Source organism: Microcaecilia unicolor, chromosome 2 (assembly GCF_901765095.1).
Source record: "Microcaecilia unicolor chromosome 2, aMicUni1.1, whole genome shotgun sequence".
Taxonomy (NCBI): Eukaryota; Metazoa; Chordata; class Amphibia; order Gymnophiona; family Siphonopidae; genus Microcaecilia; species Microcaecilia unicolor.
The window spans coordinates 97,432,774-97,455,097 of NC_044032.1; the positions used below are offsets into that span (position 1 = coordinate 97,432,774).

General features: G+C 41.6%; 1 protein-coding gene across 1 annotated transcript in view; it reads left to right on the top strand.

Moving 5' to 3' along the window:
* Positions 1-15,951, top strand: part of LOC115461877 (mitogen-activated protein kinase kinase kinase 1-like) — a 94,552-nt gene extending 78,601 nt beyond the window's left edge. Inside the window, exons 14-16 of the mRNA XM_030191937.1 lie at positions 5,986-6,128; positions 14,397-14,528; positions 15,335-15,951. Coding sequence (XP_030047797.1) covers positions 5,986-6,128; positions 14,397-14,528; positions 15,335-15,484 — 425 coding nt within the window. The 3' untranslated portion in view covers positions 15,485-15,951. The remainder of the gene's footprint in view (positions 1-5,985; positions 6,129-14,396; positions 14,529-15,334) is intronic.
* The last annotated feature ends 6,373 nt before the right edge of the window (positions 15,952-22,324 follow it).

The window sequence follows — 22,324 nt, forward strand, 5'->3', positions numbered from 1 at the left end:
TGTAACCAGCTATTTTAGAAACTTGTTGTTCTGGGCTCTGATTGGCCTAGGAGCTCATTTCATTTGGAGCTTTTGCTCCAGTTTCAGCCCCGGAGAAAACAGAGAAAGCTTTTTGCTGAAGCCCTGTAAAACGGTTATATTTGATATTTGTGGTAAAGGTGGTTAGCTTAGCAGCGTTTTAAAAAGGTTTAGACGGCTTCCTAAAGGAAAAGTCCATGGACCATTATTAAATGGACTTGGGGAAAATCCACTATTTCTGGGATAAGCAGTACAAATATTTTTGTACATTTTTGGGATCTTGCCGGGTATTTGTGACCTGGATTGGCCACTGTTGGAAACAGGATGCTGGGCTCGATGGACCTTTGGTCTTTCCCAGTATGGCAATACTTATGATAACTGGTGAGCAGCTATATGCCCTGATCTTCCCAGATACTTTCTAGAAAGTAAACATATGTTTAGTTAGTGTTGTTATTGATCCATATTTTAGTTACCTGTTAATGTTTGCCGATTGCACATTTTTTGTTCATTGTTCTAATTTTCTAGAAAATAAACAATTTTAGTTCATTGACTCTGCCTGACTGGACTGATAAAGAGTCCTGGTGGTTTGTGTGTTGGGTCTGTGAGTGCTTTCTGGGAACTGTGAGACCACTGGGAGTGTGGCTCCAATAGCTTAGAAATCACTGGGGATAATTTGAGAGTGGGAGACTCACCCAGAGGCAGTTGGGACCCAGTCAGTAGGAGGAGGGTGCTAATGTAGAGCACAAGCAGCAGGTGCAGGGGGACCTGAGCTGTGCTGGGGATAGACCATCTAAGTGGCCGCAGGGTAGCCCCAGGCAGGTGGCTAGGCATTTCATGACAAGGTCCTCTTGTGATTAAATAGCTTCGAGATCAGCAGTTTTAATTACCTCACTAGGTATTCCCATATCTAGATCATTGAGAATACTGACCATTTAACCCTACGCTCCGTTTTCTTTCTTTTAACCAGTTCTTTATCCACAATAGGAAATTACCTCCTATCCCATGACTTTCTAATCACCTGAGGAATCTTTCATATGAGGTACTTTTGTCAAATGCCTTTTGAAAACCCCAAAATACAATATCGACCAACTTACATGTTTATTCACATGTTCACCCCTTCAAAGGAATGTAGTAGATTGGTGAGGCAAGATTTCCCTTGACTAAATCTATGTTGGCTTTGTCTCATTAATCCATGCTTATGTATATTGTCTATAACTTTGTCCTTTATAAGTACTCTCTACCATTTTGCCCAGCACCGATGTCAGGCTTACTGTTCTAGAATTTCCCAGATCATCTCGGTTGGGGAGTTCATGTAAAGGGGCTTCATGCTCAGGCTTTAGTCTGAAAATTAGCTCTAGCAAATTTATCTAGCAAACAGTAATTTGGAGCACTTGAAAACCTTTCAGAAATTGAATATTATATGTGTGCAAACAGGAGTTATGGTTGCCCTCTGGTTAAAAAAAAAAAGGTTTATTGGATAATACTAAAGAAATAGTTTGGAGGCTTGAAATATCCCACAGTGTAATATTAACAGCCAGAGAAGGCACAACGCCATCTGCCCATGGGCATTTTCTTGATTACTCAATATAGGTCTGTGCATGCATAATTATATATCTAGTGGCCTAGTGGTTAGGGTGGTGGACTTTGGTCCTGGGGAACTGAGGAACTGAGTTTGATTCCCATTTCAGGCACAGGCAGCTCCTTGTGACTCTGGGCAAGTCACTTAACCCTCCATTGCCCCAGGTACAAATAAGTAGCTGTATACAATATGTAAGCCGCATTGAGCCTGCCATGAGTGGGAAAGCGCGGGGTACAAATGTAACAAAAATAAAATATATATATATAATTATATTTATTCATAGTGTTTGATATATCACTCTTCATGCAAGGAGAACCAGAGTGGTTTTTATATTGCTGCTTAAATATGACTAAAACATAATTATAATTTGCTAAATAAAACATTTGTTATGAATTAATAAATAAGAAAGCAAAACAAAAATCAACTAGTGCCACCTGTCAACTGCATCAGTCATCTGGGAAGGCCGAGTTGAAGAAATATGTCTTCATATCCTTTTTGAACCTTAGATAAGGAGGGAACACATTCCATTGCTTGAGCTAAGAAAAAAAAAAAGGCTGACTGTCTCATAGAGTCTAGTTGTGCCTGAGACAGACGTGCTAATGTTAAGCAATTTTGATTCTGAGTGTGCTGTTCTAGACTTGATGAGGTCACAAAGCTTCAACAGCCAAATAAACCTTTCCCAAGCAAAAGTTTTACCAGTAGACTCTTAATTCTTTTAAAGAAATAGGTGCTTAGTTTTGGAGGTTATACAAGGATCAACTATTGTAATTCCCAGATAAGTGTTCTGGCATCTTGATGGATGTAGCCCACTTAGAATTGTAAAGTAGTAACGGGATGTAAGTCATAATGTTAATGTTCTTAATCCAACTGTTCTTTAATGTAGCAATCATAGCAAAGAAAATCAACTTACAGTTCAGTTGCTTGGAAAGAATTGTTTTCTTCTGCAAAACAGAATCTGTGTCCAGCCACCTCAGAGACAAAGAGATAGCCAGAACCTCAGCCCAGCTGAGAGGAAAAGCTGTAATACTCAAAGGGGAAAGTGTGGGAATATTGGGAATCAATTGGTGAAATATTTTGATGGAATCACAGTAGATTAAGGAGGTATCAGTCCCTAGAAGAGCTGCTGATCACAAAGGTAAGCTAGGAAGACAGAGACTCTCTCACACAGCCCCCAGGAGCAGAGAGGGAGGGCTGGCCCTAGCTCAGAATTAAGGGTCAGATGCACTAAACCTAATGAGCCAGCAATGTGGTTTTTAAACTAGTTCTAGCCGGTTTAGCGAGCAAGTAATAAAACCAGACATGCACAAAAGGGTTCTCCACCCATTTTCCTGTCATGGTAGCAGCTAACGAAAATGGAATGCAAAGCTATTATAATGAGCTAATTACTATTATAATGTGCATGCAAGGTGATGCACAGCCATTTCTGACCCCATGCACAAAAGCAGTCCCTACCTTTACCATGGAAAGTTTAACGGGAGGTCTGGAGTTGTCACTTCATTGTCACAAGTAGGCGAAGGCAGGGAAGATGGACCACAAAAAAAAAGTACACTGCCTTACACGCAGCTTCTTTGCGTGTATGAAAGCCGTGTCATGCTTCTTTTTCAAATTACATTTTACTGGCAAAAAATTGGAGGGGGGGGGGGGGGACAGTACCAAAATGTAAAGCATAAAAGTAATGGTGTCTTACCAAAAATGCAAGGAAGACAAGGGTCCATCAAACAGCATCTATGGGAAACCGCACCTCCCATGCTAGAAGCACAGCAGAGAGGGACTAACCCAGTTGGACAGTGTCAGCCTGGGATGTCCCGCCACTCACTACTGGAGGGGGACACCAGGAAGTTTGGATCCAATCAGTTCACAGCTCTAGAGTGATGTCATCAAGGAAGCCCTGCAGGGAGGAGGAGTTGGGACAGCAGCCAGCCAGTGAGAGTCCATCTTCAGGGAGATGGGCGTACTAGGATGCCTGCAGGGAGGAGGAGTTGGGACAGCTGCCAGCCAATGAGAGTCCATCTTCAGGGAGATGGGCGTTACAGGATGTCAGCCAGCCAATAGAAGGAAGCAGCAGGAACAGCTGGGGGTGGAACCAAGCCCTGCTGCTGATTCCTTACAGAAAATGAGAGCTGAGAGCAGCAGAGAGGCTTTTCCCACTTTTTCCCAGCAGCGGGGAGGCAGGGAGCCCCAACACAGGTCTGCTCCTCCCCCCCCCCCCCCCCAAAAAAAAAACCCGCTTTTGTGCTTGGAAAAAAAAAAAGGTACATCTACTGCGTGTATGAGAACCGTCTGTAGCATGCGCAGAGCAGCCACACATAGTGATTGACTGTTCTGCGCATGCTCAGCTCAATGACTGGTTTCCCCTATATCGCAAGCAAATGAGCTAGGTCGCAAAAGCAATGAGCAGCTCATTTGCATGCAATTCTCTTTGTGAATTCCTCTGTGTTTCCGAATCGGTAAATGTTTACCGATTTGTTAATACAGACAGATTCTTAACGGGACCTTTGTGCATCTGGGCCTAAGAGCCAATAGAGAAAGCTCACAAGGAGTCAATCATAGGATACTGCAAACTATAGGGATAGCAACCCTAGTACATAGTGAGACGTATTTTCAAAGCATTTAGACTTACAAACTTACATAGAGGCGTATTTTCAAAACACTTAGACTTACAAAGTTCCATAGGTTACTATGAAACTTTGCAAGTCTAAGTGCTTTCAAGATGAGCCCCAATGCTATGTATACACAGACAATGTAATTGAATAATATACATAACAATGCACCCTGCTACCAAGAATATGGGGGCAGAACACAGAGATCGCAAAGAATGGTAACATAAGGGGCCAATTGTTGTGATAGTGTTAAAAAAACTTTTATGCTAATACCAAAATGTTAAACTTTTGTGTGAAAATTAATTGGAAGCGAATGGGCTTCCTTTAGAAGAGAGGTAATATGGTCAGTGCAATGGGCTTTTGTTATAAACCTAATAGCTACATTCTGGATAGAAGACAATGAAAAGAATACTGAGGTAAGCCATTGAACACAGAAGTTGCATAGCCTTGCCTACTTATAATCAAGATATGAACAAGAATAAGAAACAGTTGGTCAAAGAATGAATTGACCCTGATTAGGAGCAAACCAGATGCTTTGATTTAGGGCAGTATATCAAAAGTTGTTAATAAATGATAAAGAAACAGGATTTTATGACTGAAGAAAATATGTGAACTAAATGTCATGGGACCACTACTAGCACCTAATGCCATTCTTATTTATCCTAAATGCAAAGATCTGATTATAATTATTCCTGCTCAGGCCTTGAGCACTTCCAGAAGAACCCTTGCTTAAAGGCATTAGTTCCTTTTACACTATATGTGAACAATTTTATGAATCTGTTTAAAATATTTGTCAAATTTTATTGTAGCAATTGCATATTTACATCAAATAGTAAACAAGAGGGAAGAAAAGATATTGTAGAATATACACAAATAACTACCTACATATGAAAATATCATTCAGAAAAGAAACCACTCACAGTATTAACACCAGACAATTGATGAAAAATAGGTATATAACCAAAACACAATATCTTATCTAGAAACCCCCCCCCCCCCCCCCCACCCAATCAATTTTGACATTTTCTCTTTTCTCATGACCAAAGTTGGCAAACATAGCTGAAACAAGCAATGCCACTTTGCTCAATAGCATGGCATATTAAATAGAGATGTCAAAACCTTTGTACTATTTAAAAATCTTGACTGAACTTTTATGCCAAAGTTTTGTTGTCAGAATATGAGAAGCTTAAGATTGAAATACCCTTGGTGGGAGAGAAGGGGGGTGTCAAAAATGTATATGAATTTTTCTTAGTTCTAGAAGTATAATATTTCATAATTATAGCTATTCAATCAACATTTTTAATTGGGATTAATCAGTTGATTTTAAACATTTTTAATTGTGTTTCTGAAGACTAGGAACATCCATCTTCTTTCTCAATACCCCTCCCTCCCCCTGTACCGATAACCAAATAGGAAGGTGCCCTTGATATGACCACTAGGACAGGACAATTTTTGTTGATGTGAATCCAGGTTGGTCTAAAGAATGTGAAAGAGAAATGCATACATAGTTGATGTCCTAAACAGAATCGCAGCAGACTACAAAGATATTATTACTGCACATGCTCGCTCTTGGAATATATTAAACCTGTCGGCAATGTGCAAATTCCCAGTAATATTGGAAAACATATGTTTATAAGAGTTAGCAGGCCTTCAGAAATACTCATCAATGTCCTCTGTATTGGTTAAGGAAAAAGTAACAGCCTACCATTAGCATGGACTCTGAAAGTGATTGGCTAGAAGCAAGAAAAAAACAAAACAAAACTGTAATATCTGTGCTTTCTTTATTAGGTGCTAATCTACTAATTGACAGCACTGGACAAAGATTAAGAATTGCTGATTTTGGAGCAGCAGCCAGGTTAGCTTCAAAAGGAACAGGTGCTGGAGAATTTCAGGGACAGTTATTGGGGACTATTGCATTCATGGCACCAGAGGTATGTCTCCTCTTTCCTAACTTTTTGATTTGAATATTGGTATTTTAATTTCTAAAAACAAATATTAACCACTTGAACTGTTGCATTGCCCCTATAATATGAGCTTACTCCAAAAGACTTTGAGCAACTTGAAAGGATTCAAAATATGGCTGCCATGGTAATTACTCAGGCTCTGTTCTATGTTTCTTTTTAATTTTTATTCTATGGAATTTAGGATTTTAAGGTTTATTAATTCAATTGGCCACCTTCATTACCAAGAGCAACAAAGCAGTTTACAAAGTACAATCTAAGAGGAGAAAAATAGTGAATAGACAAACTCATGATCAGAAAGGTAAAGAAACAGATTATACATTTCTGCTCTGAAAAGGGAGGGTGAAAAAGGGAGCAGCCACTAGGTGACATAGAGGGGCATAATCGAACGGGGCCGGCCAGCTATATGGGCGACCATCTTCAAGGCCGGCCCCGTAAAGTGGCGCCCCAACCATATTATCGAAACAAGATGGTCGGCTATCTTTCGTTTCGATAATATGGTCGGAGCCGGCCAAATTTCAACATTTGGGCCGGCTTTAGTGATGGCTGGCATTGGTTTTCAGCGATAATGGAAACTAATGGCGGCGATCTCAAACCCGGCCAAATCCAAGGCATTTGGTCGTGGGATGAGCCAGCATTTGTAGTGCACTGGTCCCCTTCACATGCCAGGACACCAACGGGGCACCCTAGGGGGCACTGCAGTGGACTTCAAAAATTGCTCCCAGGTGCATACCTCCCTTACCTTGTGTGCTGAGCCCCCAAAACCCACTCCCCACAACTGTACACCACCTTAGGGATGAAGGGGGGCACCTGCATGTGGGTACAGTGGGTTTGGGGGGGGGGGGCTTGGAGGGCTCCCATTTACCACCAGAAGTGTAACAGGTAGGGGAGTATGGGCCTGGGTCCACCTGCCTGAAGTGCACTGCACCCACTAAAAACTGCTCCAGGGACCTGCATACTGCTGTCATTGAGCTGGGTATGACATTTCAGGCTGGCATAGAGGCTAGCAAAAAAATAATTTTTAATTTTTTTTTTTGGTTGGGAGGGGGCTGCTGACCACGGAGTAAGGGGAGGTCATCACCGATTCCCTCCGGTGGTCCTCTGGTCAGTTGGGGCACTTTTTGGAGGCTTGGTCCTAAAAATAAGTGGACCAAGTGAAGCCGGCCAAGTGCTCGTCAGAGCTGGCCTTCTTTTTTCCATTATCGGCTGAAGCCGGCCATCTCGTAGCCACGCCTCCGTCCCGCCTTCCATACCCTGCCGAAATGCCCCCTTTAACTTTGGCCGGCTCTGTGACAGAAAGCAGTTGAAGCCGGCCAAAATCGGCTTTCGATTATACCGATTTGGCTGGGTTCAGGAGATGGCCGGCCATCTCCTGATTTGTGTCAGAAGATGACTGGCCATCTCCTTCGAAAATAAGCAGAAAACAGGCTTATTTTCAAAAGAGAAGGGTGCCCATCTTTCGACACAAAGCGGGTGATGAGCATCCTTCTCTCAGGGTCGCCCAAATCGGCATAATCGAAAGCCGATTTTGGGCGTCCCAAAGTTCCCAGGGGCATGTCAGAGGCATAGTGAAGGCGGGACTGGGGCGTGCCTAACAGATGGGCGTCCTCGAGCAATAATGGAAAAAAGAAGGGCGTCCCTGAGGAGCACTTGGGCGACTTTACTTGGTTCATTTTTTCTTTACTTGGTTCATTTTTTCTTACAACCAAGCCTCAAAAAGGTGCCCGAACTGACCAGATGACCACCGGAGGGAATCGGGGATGACCTCCCCTGACTCCCTCAATGGTGACTAACCACCTCCCACCCGAAAAAAAACAACTTTTAAAAGCTTTTTTTGCCAGCCTGAAATGCCATACTCAGGTCCATCGCAGCAGCATGCAGGTACCTTGGGGGGGAGGTATATGTGTGTCAGCGGAGGCATAGCAAAGGCATAGATGTCCTTCTTTCAAACATTTTGGACATCCTGAACTGCCCCCCTCCCCCCCAAAGGGATGGCCAAATTTCAAGGGAGTGGAGGAGTGGCCTAGTGATTAGAGCACTGGTCTTGCAATCCAGAGGTGGCCGGTTCAAATCCCACTGCTGCTACTTGTGTTCCAGAATCCAAATAAATAAAAGGGGTGTCGGAGGCACAGCAAAGGCATGGACGTCCTTCTCACAGAAACATCCAGGCATGGACGTCCTTCTCACAGAAACATCCACATTTTGGACGTCCTCAACTGCCGTTGCAAGGACGGAGGCATAGCAAAGGACATCCTTCACCCATACTCTAAATAGAAAAAAAGACGTCCCTGATGAGCATGTCCTTCGCCCATACTCTAAAAAGGAAAAAAGACGTCCCTGACGAGCACTTGGACGTCTTCACCTGGACTTGTATTTTTGTAAGATTGTAGACGGTGTTTGTGCTTTTTTGTGCTGCCTGCAGAGTCTCTAATCACGGTCAGCACTACTTACACAAATGCAGTCCCCTCGACCCCGGTACCTTAAAAGAACCAGACAACTGGTAGCACTATTTAGACTGCAACAAAGACAAAAAGAGACCAAGGAAGCGCTTCCTGGGGTTAACACAGGTTTATTTAATTATCCAGAGATTAGGATAAAAAATAAGAAAATATTCAAGTATAGTCTAGTATAGAAAAGAGGAGAGAAAACATGAAAGGACAATGGAAATGATCAGGTCAGGCTCTCCATCCCCTGACATGGGGCAGAGTGCACTAGACACTGACCAACTTCTTATCTGGCAAAGACATAATATATAGAACTTTCTTTCCCTTACAAGACAAAAAGGGAGCACAAGGGGGAGGGGTTGTCACACCCCCTTAATTAGCATCCCATAGTCAGGCAGGATCTCCTGACAATAAAGAAATATATAGCATCTGTTTCTATTTCCTTTTGCGGATGCCTTTGGTCTGCTGTCCAAGTGTCTTGGACATATATTTTTCAAACCTTTAATTAGTATTTTCTCCTATTCTGAAAGAGGAGAAAAAGGTTAATTATTGTTTCCTTATAGAGTTGTTATAGAGGTGTTAGGTTTCTCTTGTCAATAGAACTATTGCTTTTGACTCCAGGGACCAGGGAGATAGTGTTTGAATTGTTCTAGGCAGAGAAGGAAATAAGGTGTTACCTGAGTGTGGTTGTAAAAGGGTAATTCTGTCTGGGATAGTAGCCTTACTTCATGGGAAAGAATTCTGTCTCTTGGCCATATTCAAAGGGAGAGATTCTCCCCCTTCTGCAATAATGTTTTCTTATCCAGTCCTTATTACAGGATTTTCTATCTCTCTCTCTCCTGTCAATCCTGCCCCCTACACCTGGAACTTCCTTTGATCTGCATCCTAAAAGTCTCTCAAAGGCTAATACACACATTCATGTGAACAGCAAATGGACAACAAATGGCAGGAGCTCATTGTCTTTCACTTGCTTGGTCAGAGGAAGGTGGGGGGAAGAGGTGGGGGTACTTGCTTCACCTGGCCTGCTTAATATCATTGTAATTTACAGAAAAAAGAGAAATTTCCACTTCTCATCGTGTACATTAATTCTTAGATGTTAGATACTTAGCAGCACTGAAACTGCTTGGTTCAGGCCTTCATAAGTACAATGTACACCTCCACCAACAACGGCTATTATACACTACTACTACTAATAGCATTTATGTAGCGCTACCAGACGCACGCAGCGCTGAACATTTGACATAGAGAGACAGTCCCTGCTTGTCTGCATGTATGAAGCCGTCTTTGGCATGCGCAGAGCAGCCACGCATAACGCTTGGCTGCTCTGCACTGGCTTCCCCTCCTTAGGAAGGAAATCGTGTGCAAATGAGCTAACAGTGAGCAGCTGACTTGCATGCAGTTTCCTTCATTTATGCCCGTTCCTTTCCGAATCGCTACGGGATCGGTAAGGGAAGGGCTTTTTCCGTTCAGTTAGTGCATCAGTTAGTCCACTGCAGTGCCCCCTAGGGTACCCGATTGGTGTCCTGGCATGTCAGGGGGACCAGTGCACTACGAATGCTGGCTCCTCCCACGACTAGAGGGCTTGCATTTGGTCGTTTCTGAGATGGGTGTTCTTAGTTTCCATTATCGCCGAAAATCAGAAACGACCAAGTCTAAGGACGACCATCTCTAGGGACGACCTAAATGTCAAGATTTGGGCATCCCCGACCGTATTATCGAAACAAAAGATGGACGCCCATCTTGTTTCGATAATATGGGTTTCCCCGCCCCTTTGCCAGGACGTCCTGCGAGGACATCCTCAGGAAAACTTGCCCCTCATAGACACCCAAGCAACTATGAGTGATGGGAAGACTGTGCTCTGCCTGCCCAAGTAGAAAGCCAAGGAGGATTTGAATCTCTGGTAACTTCTATTAAAGACGGATGAGATGTGAAGAAAGAAAGCATGTTTCCTCAAACTTAGTGTCATATATGGATGGCAGCCATAATAAGAAAATTTGCGAGGACCTAATAGGACTTATGGAGGTAGGCGTTGAGAGAGGTTAGATAATGCAGCCAACTGACATGGAAGGCACATGTTAACAGAAGGATCATAAAGTGAAATCTGAAAGAAACTGGCAACCAGCTGTTTGCACTGAGATATAACATAGTTGTATTTTACAGCTTTATACAGGAGCTTTACTGCCATTTTTGGATGGTTTGAAGTTTCTTAAGGCCACATAGACTACCACAACTCTTATTCTTTTTTGATTATCAAAAAAGTTCAAAATCAAGGAGTGGGTGAGTCTGTGGAGATTGTTTATCAGGAATTCGATGGCCCAGTGTTTCATATTATGTTTGATAGAGTCCAGATTTACCTAAAACACTTTGATGAGATCCTTAATAGGTAATGAGGTCTGGCAAATCACTGGGGAAGTGTAGACCGTGTGGCTCTTTGAGTAAACCAAATAGCCTCTGAGTTATTGGGATTCAACTTAATGGGTGATCCTCAAGCAAGCTAGCTACTGACTCCAAACAAGAATGGATGATAGCTAGATCTGGTGAACCCAGATTCGTGTTCATAAGTAACAAGAGTGTCATCAGCACAGGAAAAAATGGAAATGCCATAACTTTGAGTGTGAAAAGGGCATAGGAAAACAGTAAAAAGAATAGGGGCTAGTATAGAGCATCAAGGAGCTTAGGGATGAGATTTGTGAAGTGCAGTTGACCTGGAAAGAATGGTCTAACAAAAAGACCTAAAGCATCTGAGGGCCATACTGTCCAGGCCTAAACCCTCTAGCCTGGATATCAGAAATTGGAAGTCAGTTAGCTCAAGTGCTGCACTTAAGTCGAGTGTCTGTGCGTTCACCCTGACTCTGTTGGTCAAGGATACCAGAAAGTGTGTGTGCCAAAAGCCAGTTCTGTAACCCAACTGCTCTACAGTTGGATAGAATTAGACTTCTGTACAGAATTAATGAGTTGTGTGAGAATGACCTTCTCCACTATTTTTTTAAATGACTAGCAAATTTGAGACTGAATGGAAATTTGCAACTTTACTGCAAGACGGGAGTTGTCCCTTAGAGAGGTTATTATTTATGGTGTCAATAAATGGTAATATGTCAGTAAGGGGATCATTCAACAAGTAAGGGGGTAATGGATCCAAAGGTAATGTGGAAGCCTTCATTGAGTCAGATCTTTGAAAAATAAGATTTATGTTTACTTTATCTTTATTTTATCGACTTCTATTTCTATTAAATACATGGTAGATGCAAAACATCAAACATAACAAAGGGAAGGGGAAAATGTAGGGTGGCGGAGCAGGTGGGGGGAAGAGGGGTTGGTGGTTGGGAGGCGAGGATAGTGGAGGGCAGACTTATACGGTCTGTGCCAGAGCCCGTGATGGGAGGCGGGGACTGGTGGTTGGGAGGTGGGGAATCCTGCTGGGCAGACTTATACGGTCTGTGCCCTGAAAAGACAGGTACAAATCAAGGTAAGGTATACACATATGAATTTATCTTGTTGGGCAGACTGGATGGACCATGCAGGTCTTTTTCTGCCGTCATCTACTATGTTACTATGTTAATGTATAATAAACTGAATAAGACAAAACATATAAAAATAAGAAAATACGAAAATTAACTACAGGGACAAATTTGCAGAAGGGTTGTTAAGAACTGTACTGCTTGCGAAGAGGCTTTGAATTTCTTAAAAGAACTCTAAATGAAAGTACAGAGGGGAGTGAGTTCTAAATCAGTGGTGCCAAGTAACCAAAAGCAGTACTGTGTGAAGGTTGTAACTTTAATTTAGGGCCCCAAACAGCTGTAAAAAGGGCCCTCAGTGGTGTCAGCATGCAGGTTTGCTGCATGCCAAGGCCCCTTTTTACCGCCGCCAGTAAAAGGCATTTTTCTTTTAAGTAAGGAAATGGCCGTGCAGTAAGTTAAAACACTTGCTGCGTGGCCATCCCCTGGGCAAGGGTTTCAGGCTGCTGTTATCGTATTCTGTAAAAGCACTGTTTGGGTAAACCCGAGCAATACACACTGGGGTGAAAATGAAATAAAACAAGACTTTTGTTTTGCTAGTTCTTTCTGTTTTCTCACTAGTTTGAACTATTTCACTCTTTAGTTGCCTTTCACTTCTGTTTAGAATTACATTTTTACTTTTTAATTCTCTTTTATTGTGTTGGTAAGATAAATCTTGAACTCTCACAATAATCTAATGAATAAAATGAGTTAGCAAATCTTGCTGGCCTTACTTAATGTTGTAGATCCATTATAGTCCAGTCTGTTGAGAGCTGAAAAGGATGGTACTTGAAACATCCTGATGCTGGAAGGATAGAGTTCTGTAAATTGGCATTTCTAAAATCCTAATTTCTCTTTGACCAAATGTAATGTCTTCAAACTAGACGTCTCATTTCTAATACTTTGGAAAGCCCAGTTATGATCTGCTGTTTCACATTGTCCTCTGAAACTGTGGCATATTTTTGCCATGCAGTTTAGTGTTTGATAGCATCAGGAACTTAAGCAATGTGGACCTAATTTGAAAAGGTAAATTGGTTTCCAGATCCATTTAGGCTGAGTGGCAGTGACACTGTAGACACCATATAATATGAATATTGGGGTCTAAGATAGTTGATTTTGTTATAACTGAACAACAAAAAGTAAAGTAAGGTCCAAAAAGGAAAATACAAGAAATCTAAGAGATGGAATAGTCACTTCTGTTTATTTATGACTGAAGATAAATCATCATCTATTGGAGTATAACACTGCACCTGGAGAATCATGACTCATCACAACTCAAAACATGGTCGTGTCATGTTGCGATTCTCCAGGTGCAGTGTTATACCCCAATAGGTGATGATTTATCTTCAGTCATAAATAAACAGAAGTGACTATTCCATCCTCCATCTCTTGGAGTGCTTGTCTTTTCCCTTTTGAGCCTCACTATTTTTTGTTGTTTTTTTCTACTCATGAGGCTCTTGTTCTTGCTTTTGCCTTGTTTGTTATAATTGAATCCACATTATATCAGATGTACAATGGCTGGTTCCAACAATTGACAGCATCAGTGGTGGCCCTACCATTAGGCCACCTGAGGCAGGCCTCCCCTCCCCCCCCTTCCATGAATTGACCTTTTCTTTTCAGATGTCAGGGCTGCAGTGGTTCCCATATGCTGCCCTGCTTCTGACCTTTTCACTCTTACGGCCCGCCTCTCTGACGTGCTTCCTGTTTCCTCTGAGGTGGGGCGGGCCGCAGTGCAGAGAAGGGGCTGAGGCTGGCAGCAGGGCAGCGTATAGGAACTACTGCCACCCCGACTTTTGGAAAACCAGAAAAGAAGGTAAATTTGGGGAAGGAAGGAAGGGGGGAGATGTTGAGCTGGAGGGGGGGGGGGGGGCTGAGCAGAACTGGGGCGCAGCGGCCACCCCTAGACAGCATTATTTTTTATTTTTGTTACATTTGTACCCCGCACTTTTTCCCACTCATGGCAGGCTCAATGTGGCAGGCAATGGAGGGTTAAGTGACTTGCCCAGAGTCACAAGGAGCTGCCTGTGCTGGGAATCGAACTCAGTTCCCCAGGACCAAAGTCCACCACCCTAACCACTAGGCCACTCCTCCACTTATAAGCAATCCTGCTTTATATTAAGTTACATTATATGTGGTCTACAATGAATGTGGACTATTCTAAAACCACTAACTCTGATACCTTTCCCATTAGTCTTACTCTTCCAAATACTAATAAGTGTGTATGTTTAAATGTAGGTGAACACGTGGTAGTCAGGTGGTTGATGCTGATTTCCCACTTTTTGTTTTTTCCCTTTATTTAGGTACTGAGAGGCCAGCAGTATGGAAGGAGTTGTGATGTTTGGAGTGTTGGCTGTGCCATTATAGAAATGTCTTGTGCTAAACCACCTTGGAATGCAGAAAAACACTCTAACCATCTTGCACTCATTTTCAAGGTAATACATTATAGAGATTAAGTAGAGGTAATGAAATGCTGAAAATGGGAAGGGTTGCACCTTGTTAGCATGCTTAAGTAAAATGTTACATAGCAGAGCTGGTGGTTGGGAGGCGGGGCTAGTGTGAGCAGACATATACGGTCTGTGCTGGGGCTGGTGGTTGGGAGGGGGGACTAGTGCTGGGCAGACTTATACGGTCTGTGCCGGGGCTGGTGGTTGGGCGGCGGGGATAGTGCTGGGCAGACTTATACGGTCTGTGCCAGAGCCGGTGGTGGGTGGCAGGGATAGTGCTGGGCAGACTTATACGGTCTGTGCCAGAGCTGGTGGTTGGGAGGCGGGGTTGGTGGTTGGGAGGCGGGAATAGGGCTGGCCAGACTTATACAGTCTGTGCACTGAAGAGGACAGTACAAATAAAAAAAAGTAGCACATATGAATTTATCTTCTTGGGCAGACTGGATGGATGGACCGTGCAGGTCTTTTTCTGCCGTCATCTACTATAACATTTACTATTACTGACGAACTCCAAATGTGCAAGAAAAATTATGCCATAGAAACGATCTAAGGCTGAGGCTGTATTATTTTAATATATCCATTTTTGTTAAACTACTGTAGACCAAAGAACTAATTTAATAATATATAGCATTCTTTTATGAATTGGAAGGAAGCACTTTATATACAGGTCCTCATTGAGTTTATAAGATTTGCTCCACTTTTCAAATGTGCTTTTACCACTTTTCCATTTCTACAAACAAATACTTTGAAAAATAAGTTCTTTGTTCCTTTTTTTTGTTTGTGCGCACACACAGATTGCAAGTGCAACAACAGCTCCTGGAATTCCCTCCCATCTGTCTCCTGGTTTACGAGATGTGACACTTCGGTGTTTGGAACTTCAACCTCAGGACAGACCTCCATCAAGGGAACTACTGAAACATCCAGTCTTCCGTACCGCATGGTAGTAAATTGCTAAACTGTAAAGAGACATGGAAAGTGATGCTACTGAATACAGAAACAAATCTTGCTTGCGGTGCAGTTTGGTGCAGAAGCAGCATGTGTTGGCCTTAACTAGATGACAAGAACTTGGCACCTGTTGAGAGTTCTTACTTATGTAGACGTTCAACAAATCGAGATCTGGATCATAATTCAATGTGCAAAATGTTTCTCCTTTTTGCAGAAATATGTAAACTGTGCCTTTTTATTCTGAAAGTTCTTGACTCCTAATAAGAAAAACATTTTTTAAGGCTGAAAAGTTGTAGGACAGAAAATTACTGTCATTTTGGAGCACTTTCTCAGCAATATTAGCAGCCGAAGGGCTTGGGATCTTTGATAAAGCAACCTCTTTCCGTTTTATCATGTAGCACAAATGGTTGAAAAAGCAGAGTTATTGTGCTGTCCTGGTCATTTTCATCAGCAACAAAATAAATAAAATATATAAATATTTTACAAACTGCTTAGGGTGGAGCAGTAGAAACAATAGTAAGTAATGAGTACTTAATAAAACCACATAGTGTGCCTGTGTCATAAATATATAGCAGGTCTTTTGTGGTTTGATGTGTCTCACTGTTGGCCCATTCATTTCATGATTTTTTAAATCTGAAGCTCCAGTTTCATTTTTAACTTTCATTTCTTTAACATTCAGGGAAATATGATTTTTTTTTCTTTTTTATTTATGTTAACTACAAGGAAAAAGAAAAGGTTAGAACTTAGATGCATGCTGTGTGTCACTGAATATTTCACTGTTGCTAGAACTCTTATTGCAGTTTGTTTGAATTCAGGTGCATTGTATTTGCTACAATCCAGTGCAGAGAAGTTAGGAAGTGAGAAATAGCACTGCAATCTATCAGGAAAAAAACGTTGACACATTTAAGCAATGCAGAGTCCTAGTAGAGTAATGGTCTTGGAGGAAACTGGATTCTCTGTAGGTTGGAATAACTTTCAGTGGGCTGGGGTGCACGTCATCTGAAAAAGGGAAAATGTACATGGCCTCAAGTTCATGTCCTAGTGTAGCATCTTTCTCACCCTGCAAAGGAATCCAGAGAAAATCAGCGTGACCTTTTCAGTTCTGGTTTGTCTTTTTTTTTTTTTTTCCCCCCCTTCCGTAGAACCATTTTGATAAACTTTTTAGACAGGTCTAAATTTCAAACCAAAACCAGTCTGTCTTTTCTTTTATGAAATGATTGTGTTCATGTGCATTATTGATTTTTGCATTCAATCTGCTGTTTTCCTTCTGCCATACATCATCTGTTTTAGGTTAGTATACAATTTGATAAATGTATGTTTTAATATTTTTAAATCCAATGTACAAATTACATTTTTGAAGAGCTGATTTCAATAACATGAATTTACTTGAAAAAAACTGATTGAGGAGGCTATATATGGTTTAAACTTCACCTGCGTTTCCTTACATTGTAATGATTTTTAAGGTGGGTTTTGGCTTCTGATGCATGTTTTACTGAAGGAAAAGGGCAGCTGCTGTTTGGCTTACTTTCCCTATTTCATTGCTGGTGAATCTTTAAAATATGGAATATGTTTAGTCCTTTTTTGTGGAAATGTTAGTTTTAACTCTTCAGGAGCCACCTGTATTTCTGTATTATGGAAAAGAATTGTTCTAAAAGGCTCAGGACAATAAAATAAGCTACAATGTTTATAAATGTACAACACGAATTGGAAAACAAAAGTTCAAGTATCCAGGAATGTGATATTGTTTTCTATTGTAAGCAACGTCACTAAATATGAATGTGTATTTCTTTCTGAAATGTAACATTCCTTTTTATTTTTGACAGACTTCTGGCAGTCTTTGAAGAGTTAAAATATTACCTAAATGTGAAGCTTGGTAGCTAACTGTATTATACTTGATTATTTGTGGGTTTTTGTTTTTTTACCACTTTACATTTTTTTTTTTTAATGTCTCGCATGTTTCTTCCAAGTTGTCATGTGCAAGCTTTAAAAGATGCACTCTTGCCATTTATATATACTGGAAGATCAGTCATCAGATTAATTTTTTAATGGCAGAAATTTAAACTGATGAACCTCAGCTAATCAGTATTACGCTGTAGATTAGCATACCTACCACACTTCAAACTCAGACTGCTTATCGATGTCAGAATGCATTTTGTTTGAGTTTGTTTCCCTCAGCTTGCTGGTGGTCATTGTGGTGGGTTTTTGTGTGTGGGTTTTTTGTTTTTGTCTTTTTTTTTTTTTTATTAAACGCTGATGTGATGTATTCTTATTTTCTTTGGATCAAAGCTGGACTGAAAATTGTACTGTGTAATTATTGTTATGCTGTTCTTTAATGTTATTTGGTACTTTTTAAAATTGTAAATAACGTCTACTGCTGTTTTCCAGTTTCTACTACCTCAGGTGTCCTATAGAGTTTCTTCTACCAAAGTTCACTTTCACAAGGAGATTCCTAAGACTTCCAGGGCTTAAGGGCTAACTTCTATTAGCACCTTACTGTGCAAGCAAATTTTACAGAAATCTCTGGGTTAAGAAAATTTGGCTTAAATGTATCCTCTGTTATTTTAAATATATCAAGATATTTTAATTATTAAAAGTTTTTACCCCATTGAACCAATTTTATAGTATAATTTGTACCTATTTTTGGTGGGTTTTTTTTGTCTTTATAGTAAATAAAAGTTTTTGAACAAATGTGGTGTATGTGAATTTGAAGTGGACTTAATCGGTCAAACTTTATTAGTGCATTATCCATTGTGCAGCTGTACCATGTGGCCTTTTTGCATATTCGCTCAATGTTTTCTTAAGTACAGATTTCCAAGATTTAATTTGTAGACAAAAAGGTGCTGGAATTTTTCACTCCCAAACAAACGGCAATGTTTAATTTGTGGATAAAAAGGAAACTATGTCCATATTTTCCAAAATACATATTTTTAATCATTCTTATTAAATGTCACAGCAGAAGTACAAATTGTAACATTTCATAATTTTGGAGTAATCGTCAGTATTTTTTTTCCTTGTACATTCCATACCACAATCGCAACCACCATTTTGGACACTATCCTTGCAGAACTGCTAAAAGGTTTATAATAAGGAGGTTCTCCGGTCATTTCAGGTAACCTTTTTGCCTAATTTACAAACATTAGCAAGAATCTTGTAACTTGTATCAAAGGATGAAGTCTAGAATCTACACAGGACGAGACAGAATATCAATATAAACCCTGCATCTCCAGTTCTATAACATATACTACGTTTGCCAGAACTGTAGGTAGGTAATTTCCCCTTACAATTCACTACACAACAATATATAAATATTAAACATTGTGATGTTATCTCAGGATCAACACACCTTCCATTGTCAGATTCTTTGTGAAGTATCAAAGAAATCCTATAACAGAGACACTTGGAACCTGTATAGCAAACCCAATGCTAAACAGCATTAGCTTCTAGGACCCAAATTCTTAACAACCCTACCTATACCACGCCGGTTACTTATAATAACATAGATACCCCATCAGCAGACAACCTTGCGAATTACTTCAGGGAGAAAATTATAAAGCTACGAACTATGATACCCAGCAACACAATTGATTATGTAAACCTCCTGGAGTGTCTAGACCCAATACATGGGGAATACCCAGCAGACCGATCATGGACCAACTTTGACTCACTATCGATCGAAAACATCTCTCAAGCACTCAAAAGATACGCCAAGTCGCAATGCAAGTTAGACATCTGTCCTAGTAATCTTATAAGATCTGCCCCTCAACAATTCATAACAGACCTCATGATGGCTCTCTCATTCTCCCTGTCTCCTCAGCTCGAAACCTTGGGGTCATCTTTGACTCTTCTCTCTCCTTCTCTGCTCATATCCAGCAGACCGCCAAGACCTGTCGTTTCTTTCTTTACAACATCCGTTAAATCCGCCCCTTTCTTTCCGAGCACTCTACCAAACCCTCATCCACACCCTTGTCACCTCTTGTTTAGACTACTGCAATCTGCTTCTTGCTGGCCTCCCACTTAGTCACCTCTCCCCTCTCCAGTCGGTTCAAAACTCTGCTGCCCGTCTCATCTTCCGCCAGGGTCGCTTTACTCATACTACCCCTCTCCTCAAGACCCTTCACTGGCTCCCTATCCGTTTTCGCTTCCTGTTCAAACTTCTTCTACTAACCTATAAATGTATTCACTCTGCTGCTCCCCAGTATCTCTCCACACTCGTCCTTCCCTACACCCCTTCCCGTGCACTCCGCTCCATGGATAAATCCTTATTATCTGTTCCCTTCTCCACTACTGCCAACTCCAGACTTCGCGCCTTCTGTCTCGCTGCACCCTACGCCTGGAATAAACTTCCTGAGCCCCTACGTCTTGCCCCATCCTTGGCCACCTTTAAATCTAGACTGAAAGCCCACCTCTTTAACATTGCTTTTGACTCGTAACCACTTGTAACCACTCGCCTCCACCTACCCTCCTCTCTTCCTTCCCGTTCACATTAATTGATTTGATTTGCTTACTTTATTTTTTGTCTATTAGATTGTAAGCTCTTTGAGCAGGGACTGTCTTTCTTCTATGTGCGGCGCTGCGTATGCCTTGTAGCGCTATAGAAATGCTAAATAGTAGTAGTAGTAATAGTAATGAGTCACCTAAACTACATGCTACAAAAGGGCTTCTTCCCAAAGGATAAAGGAAATATTCTACTTACTCCTTTACCTAAAGGCGCAAAGAAAAGTACAAGTGACTTAACCAACTACCGTCCAGTAGCATCTATCCCGCTGATAACCAAACTTATGGAAGGCATAGTAACGAAACAGCTCACTAACCAGCTAAATAAACACTCAATTCTGCACGAATCTCAGTCAGGAATTCGATCGAACTACAGCACAGAAACAGTACTAGTAACTTTAATGAATAAATTTAAACAAACAATTGCAACTGGCAATAACATACTTCTCCTACAATTTGACATGTCCAGTGCCTTCGACATGGTCAACCATGGAATATTATTACACATCCTGGAATACTTTGGAGTTGGAGGTAACATGCTTAAATGGTTTAGAGGATTCCTGACAACAAGATCATACCAAGTAACAGCCAACGCGGCGATAGCCCCTTGGATACCAGAATGCGGAGTTCCCCAAGGATCCCCCCTCTCACCCTCTTTAACCTAATGATGACACCCCTAGCCAAGCTATTAGACAATCAAAATCTCAACCCATACATATATGCAGACGATGTCACGATTTACATCCCATTCAAACATGACCTAAAGGAAATCACCAACGAAATTAACCAAAGCTTCCAAATCGTGCACTCATAGGCGGATGCATTCCAGCTAAAACTCAACGCAGAAAAAAACACAATGCCTTATACTCACCTCACAACACAAATAAATTCACCACCATAACCACCCAAAACTTTTCCCTCCCCACAGAGGAGGGAGCTGCTGGAGCTTGAGGTTAAAAAAAAAAAAAAAAAAGGGAGACTTGGTCAAGTACTGAGTTAGCTTGCATTAAAAATTTTAATGCATTAAACATTTAATGCGCTAATTGCGTTAATACTGTACGTTAAATGTACAGCCCTAGTAAAAATGTATGCCTTTCAGAACTCGCAGATGAATAAAAGCAAACGTGGGCGCTACAGTCCATTAACACTGGACTAGCGCCCGCATTTGCCTGCGCCTCAGGATCAGAGCTGGTGAGCGCGTGTAAGAATGCACTCACCAGCTCTGAACGCTTTGCTAAACAGGGACATTTGCATTCATCCCCAATGCTCAGCGGGCAGTGCGTCAAACAAGGGCACTGCTACCTCTGTAAACCCTCAGAGCTGGCATTTGGGTTTACAGAGCATTGGGCTAGAATAGGGAGCCCTGTCCAGCATACATCTGCCCTTCCAGCCCCCCACAGGAAACATGACCTGACCCCCCCCCCCAATAGAAGACAGGGTGGTCTAGTGGCCTCAACCCCCCCCCCCCCAATACCTTCAAGTAACGGAGGAGGTAGTACTCCCTCCTCCTTTTAGCGCTACCTCCAAAATGGCAGCGCCCTGCCCTATGCATCCTGGGATGCGCTGGGCAGGGCTTCCCTACCAAATTTGACTAAATACAAATAGGGGAGTTGGAGTGGGCTCAAATATACGGATATATTCATACTTGCTTGACCATAATTAATTATAAACAATTTCAATTCAACGCTGTACAAAGAATATAGTGGGCTCCAGTTAATGTTGGAGAAATTGTGGGGTAAGAGGGATGTTGGAACATTTATAGTGGGATTGTCCAATCATACAATCCTTGTTTAGAAAAGAATGAAATTCTGGACTAATGAAGATTGGTTGGAAGACTGTCCAAAAAGGTTTGTTAGGTCTGGGACAAGGAGGAAATGGTTGTTCTGGTATTCTTAGTGTTGTCCCCAGACTAGTCTTATTAAATCTCCTTGGACAAATTGGGCCAGAGAACTAATAAAAATTCTGTGTAAGGAGTACTGGGTCTTTGGTAGCCCATCCCTGCCAGATGACCTGCAGTACCGAGGAGAAGTCCTGTTTTAGGATGGGCCAGAGAGTAATTTTCAATAATAATACTGGACTTAGATTGTTCTATTGACCGGGAGCCCGGAGTACCCTCCACGCTGAGGTTGCCTAGGTCAAGGAAACTAAACCAAAAGGGGACAGAGTGGGGCCCTTATCATTGCTGCATCCAGATTAGAGAAAATACTGTAAGGGGGATTCAGTGTGGTGTTACCAGTTAACTAGTCCCTAAACCTAAATCTGAGAATAGAGAGCTGATTCTGAGGACAATGTCAAGTACCCTGTTCCAGTTGCAAACAGGAGAAATGTGAGATAAATGGTTCTGT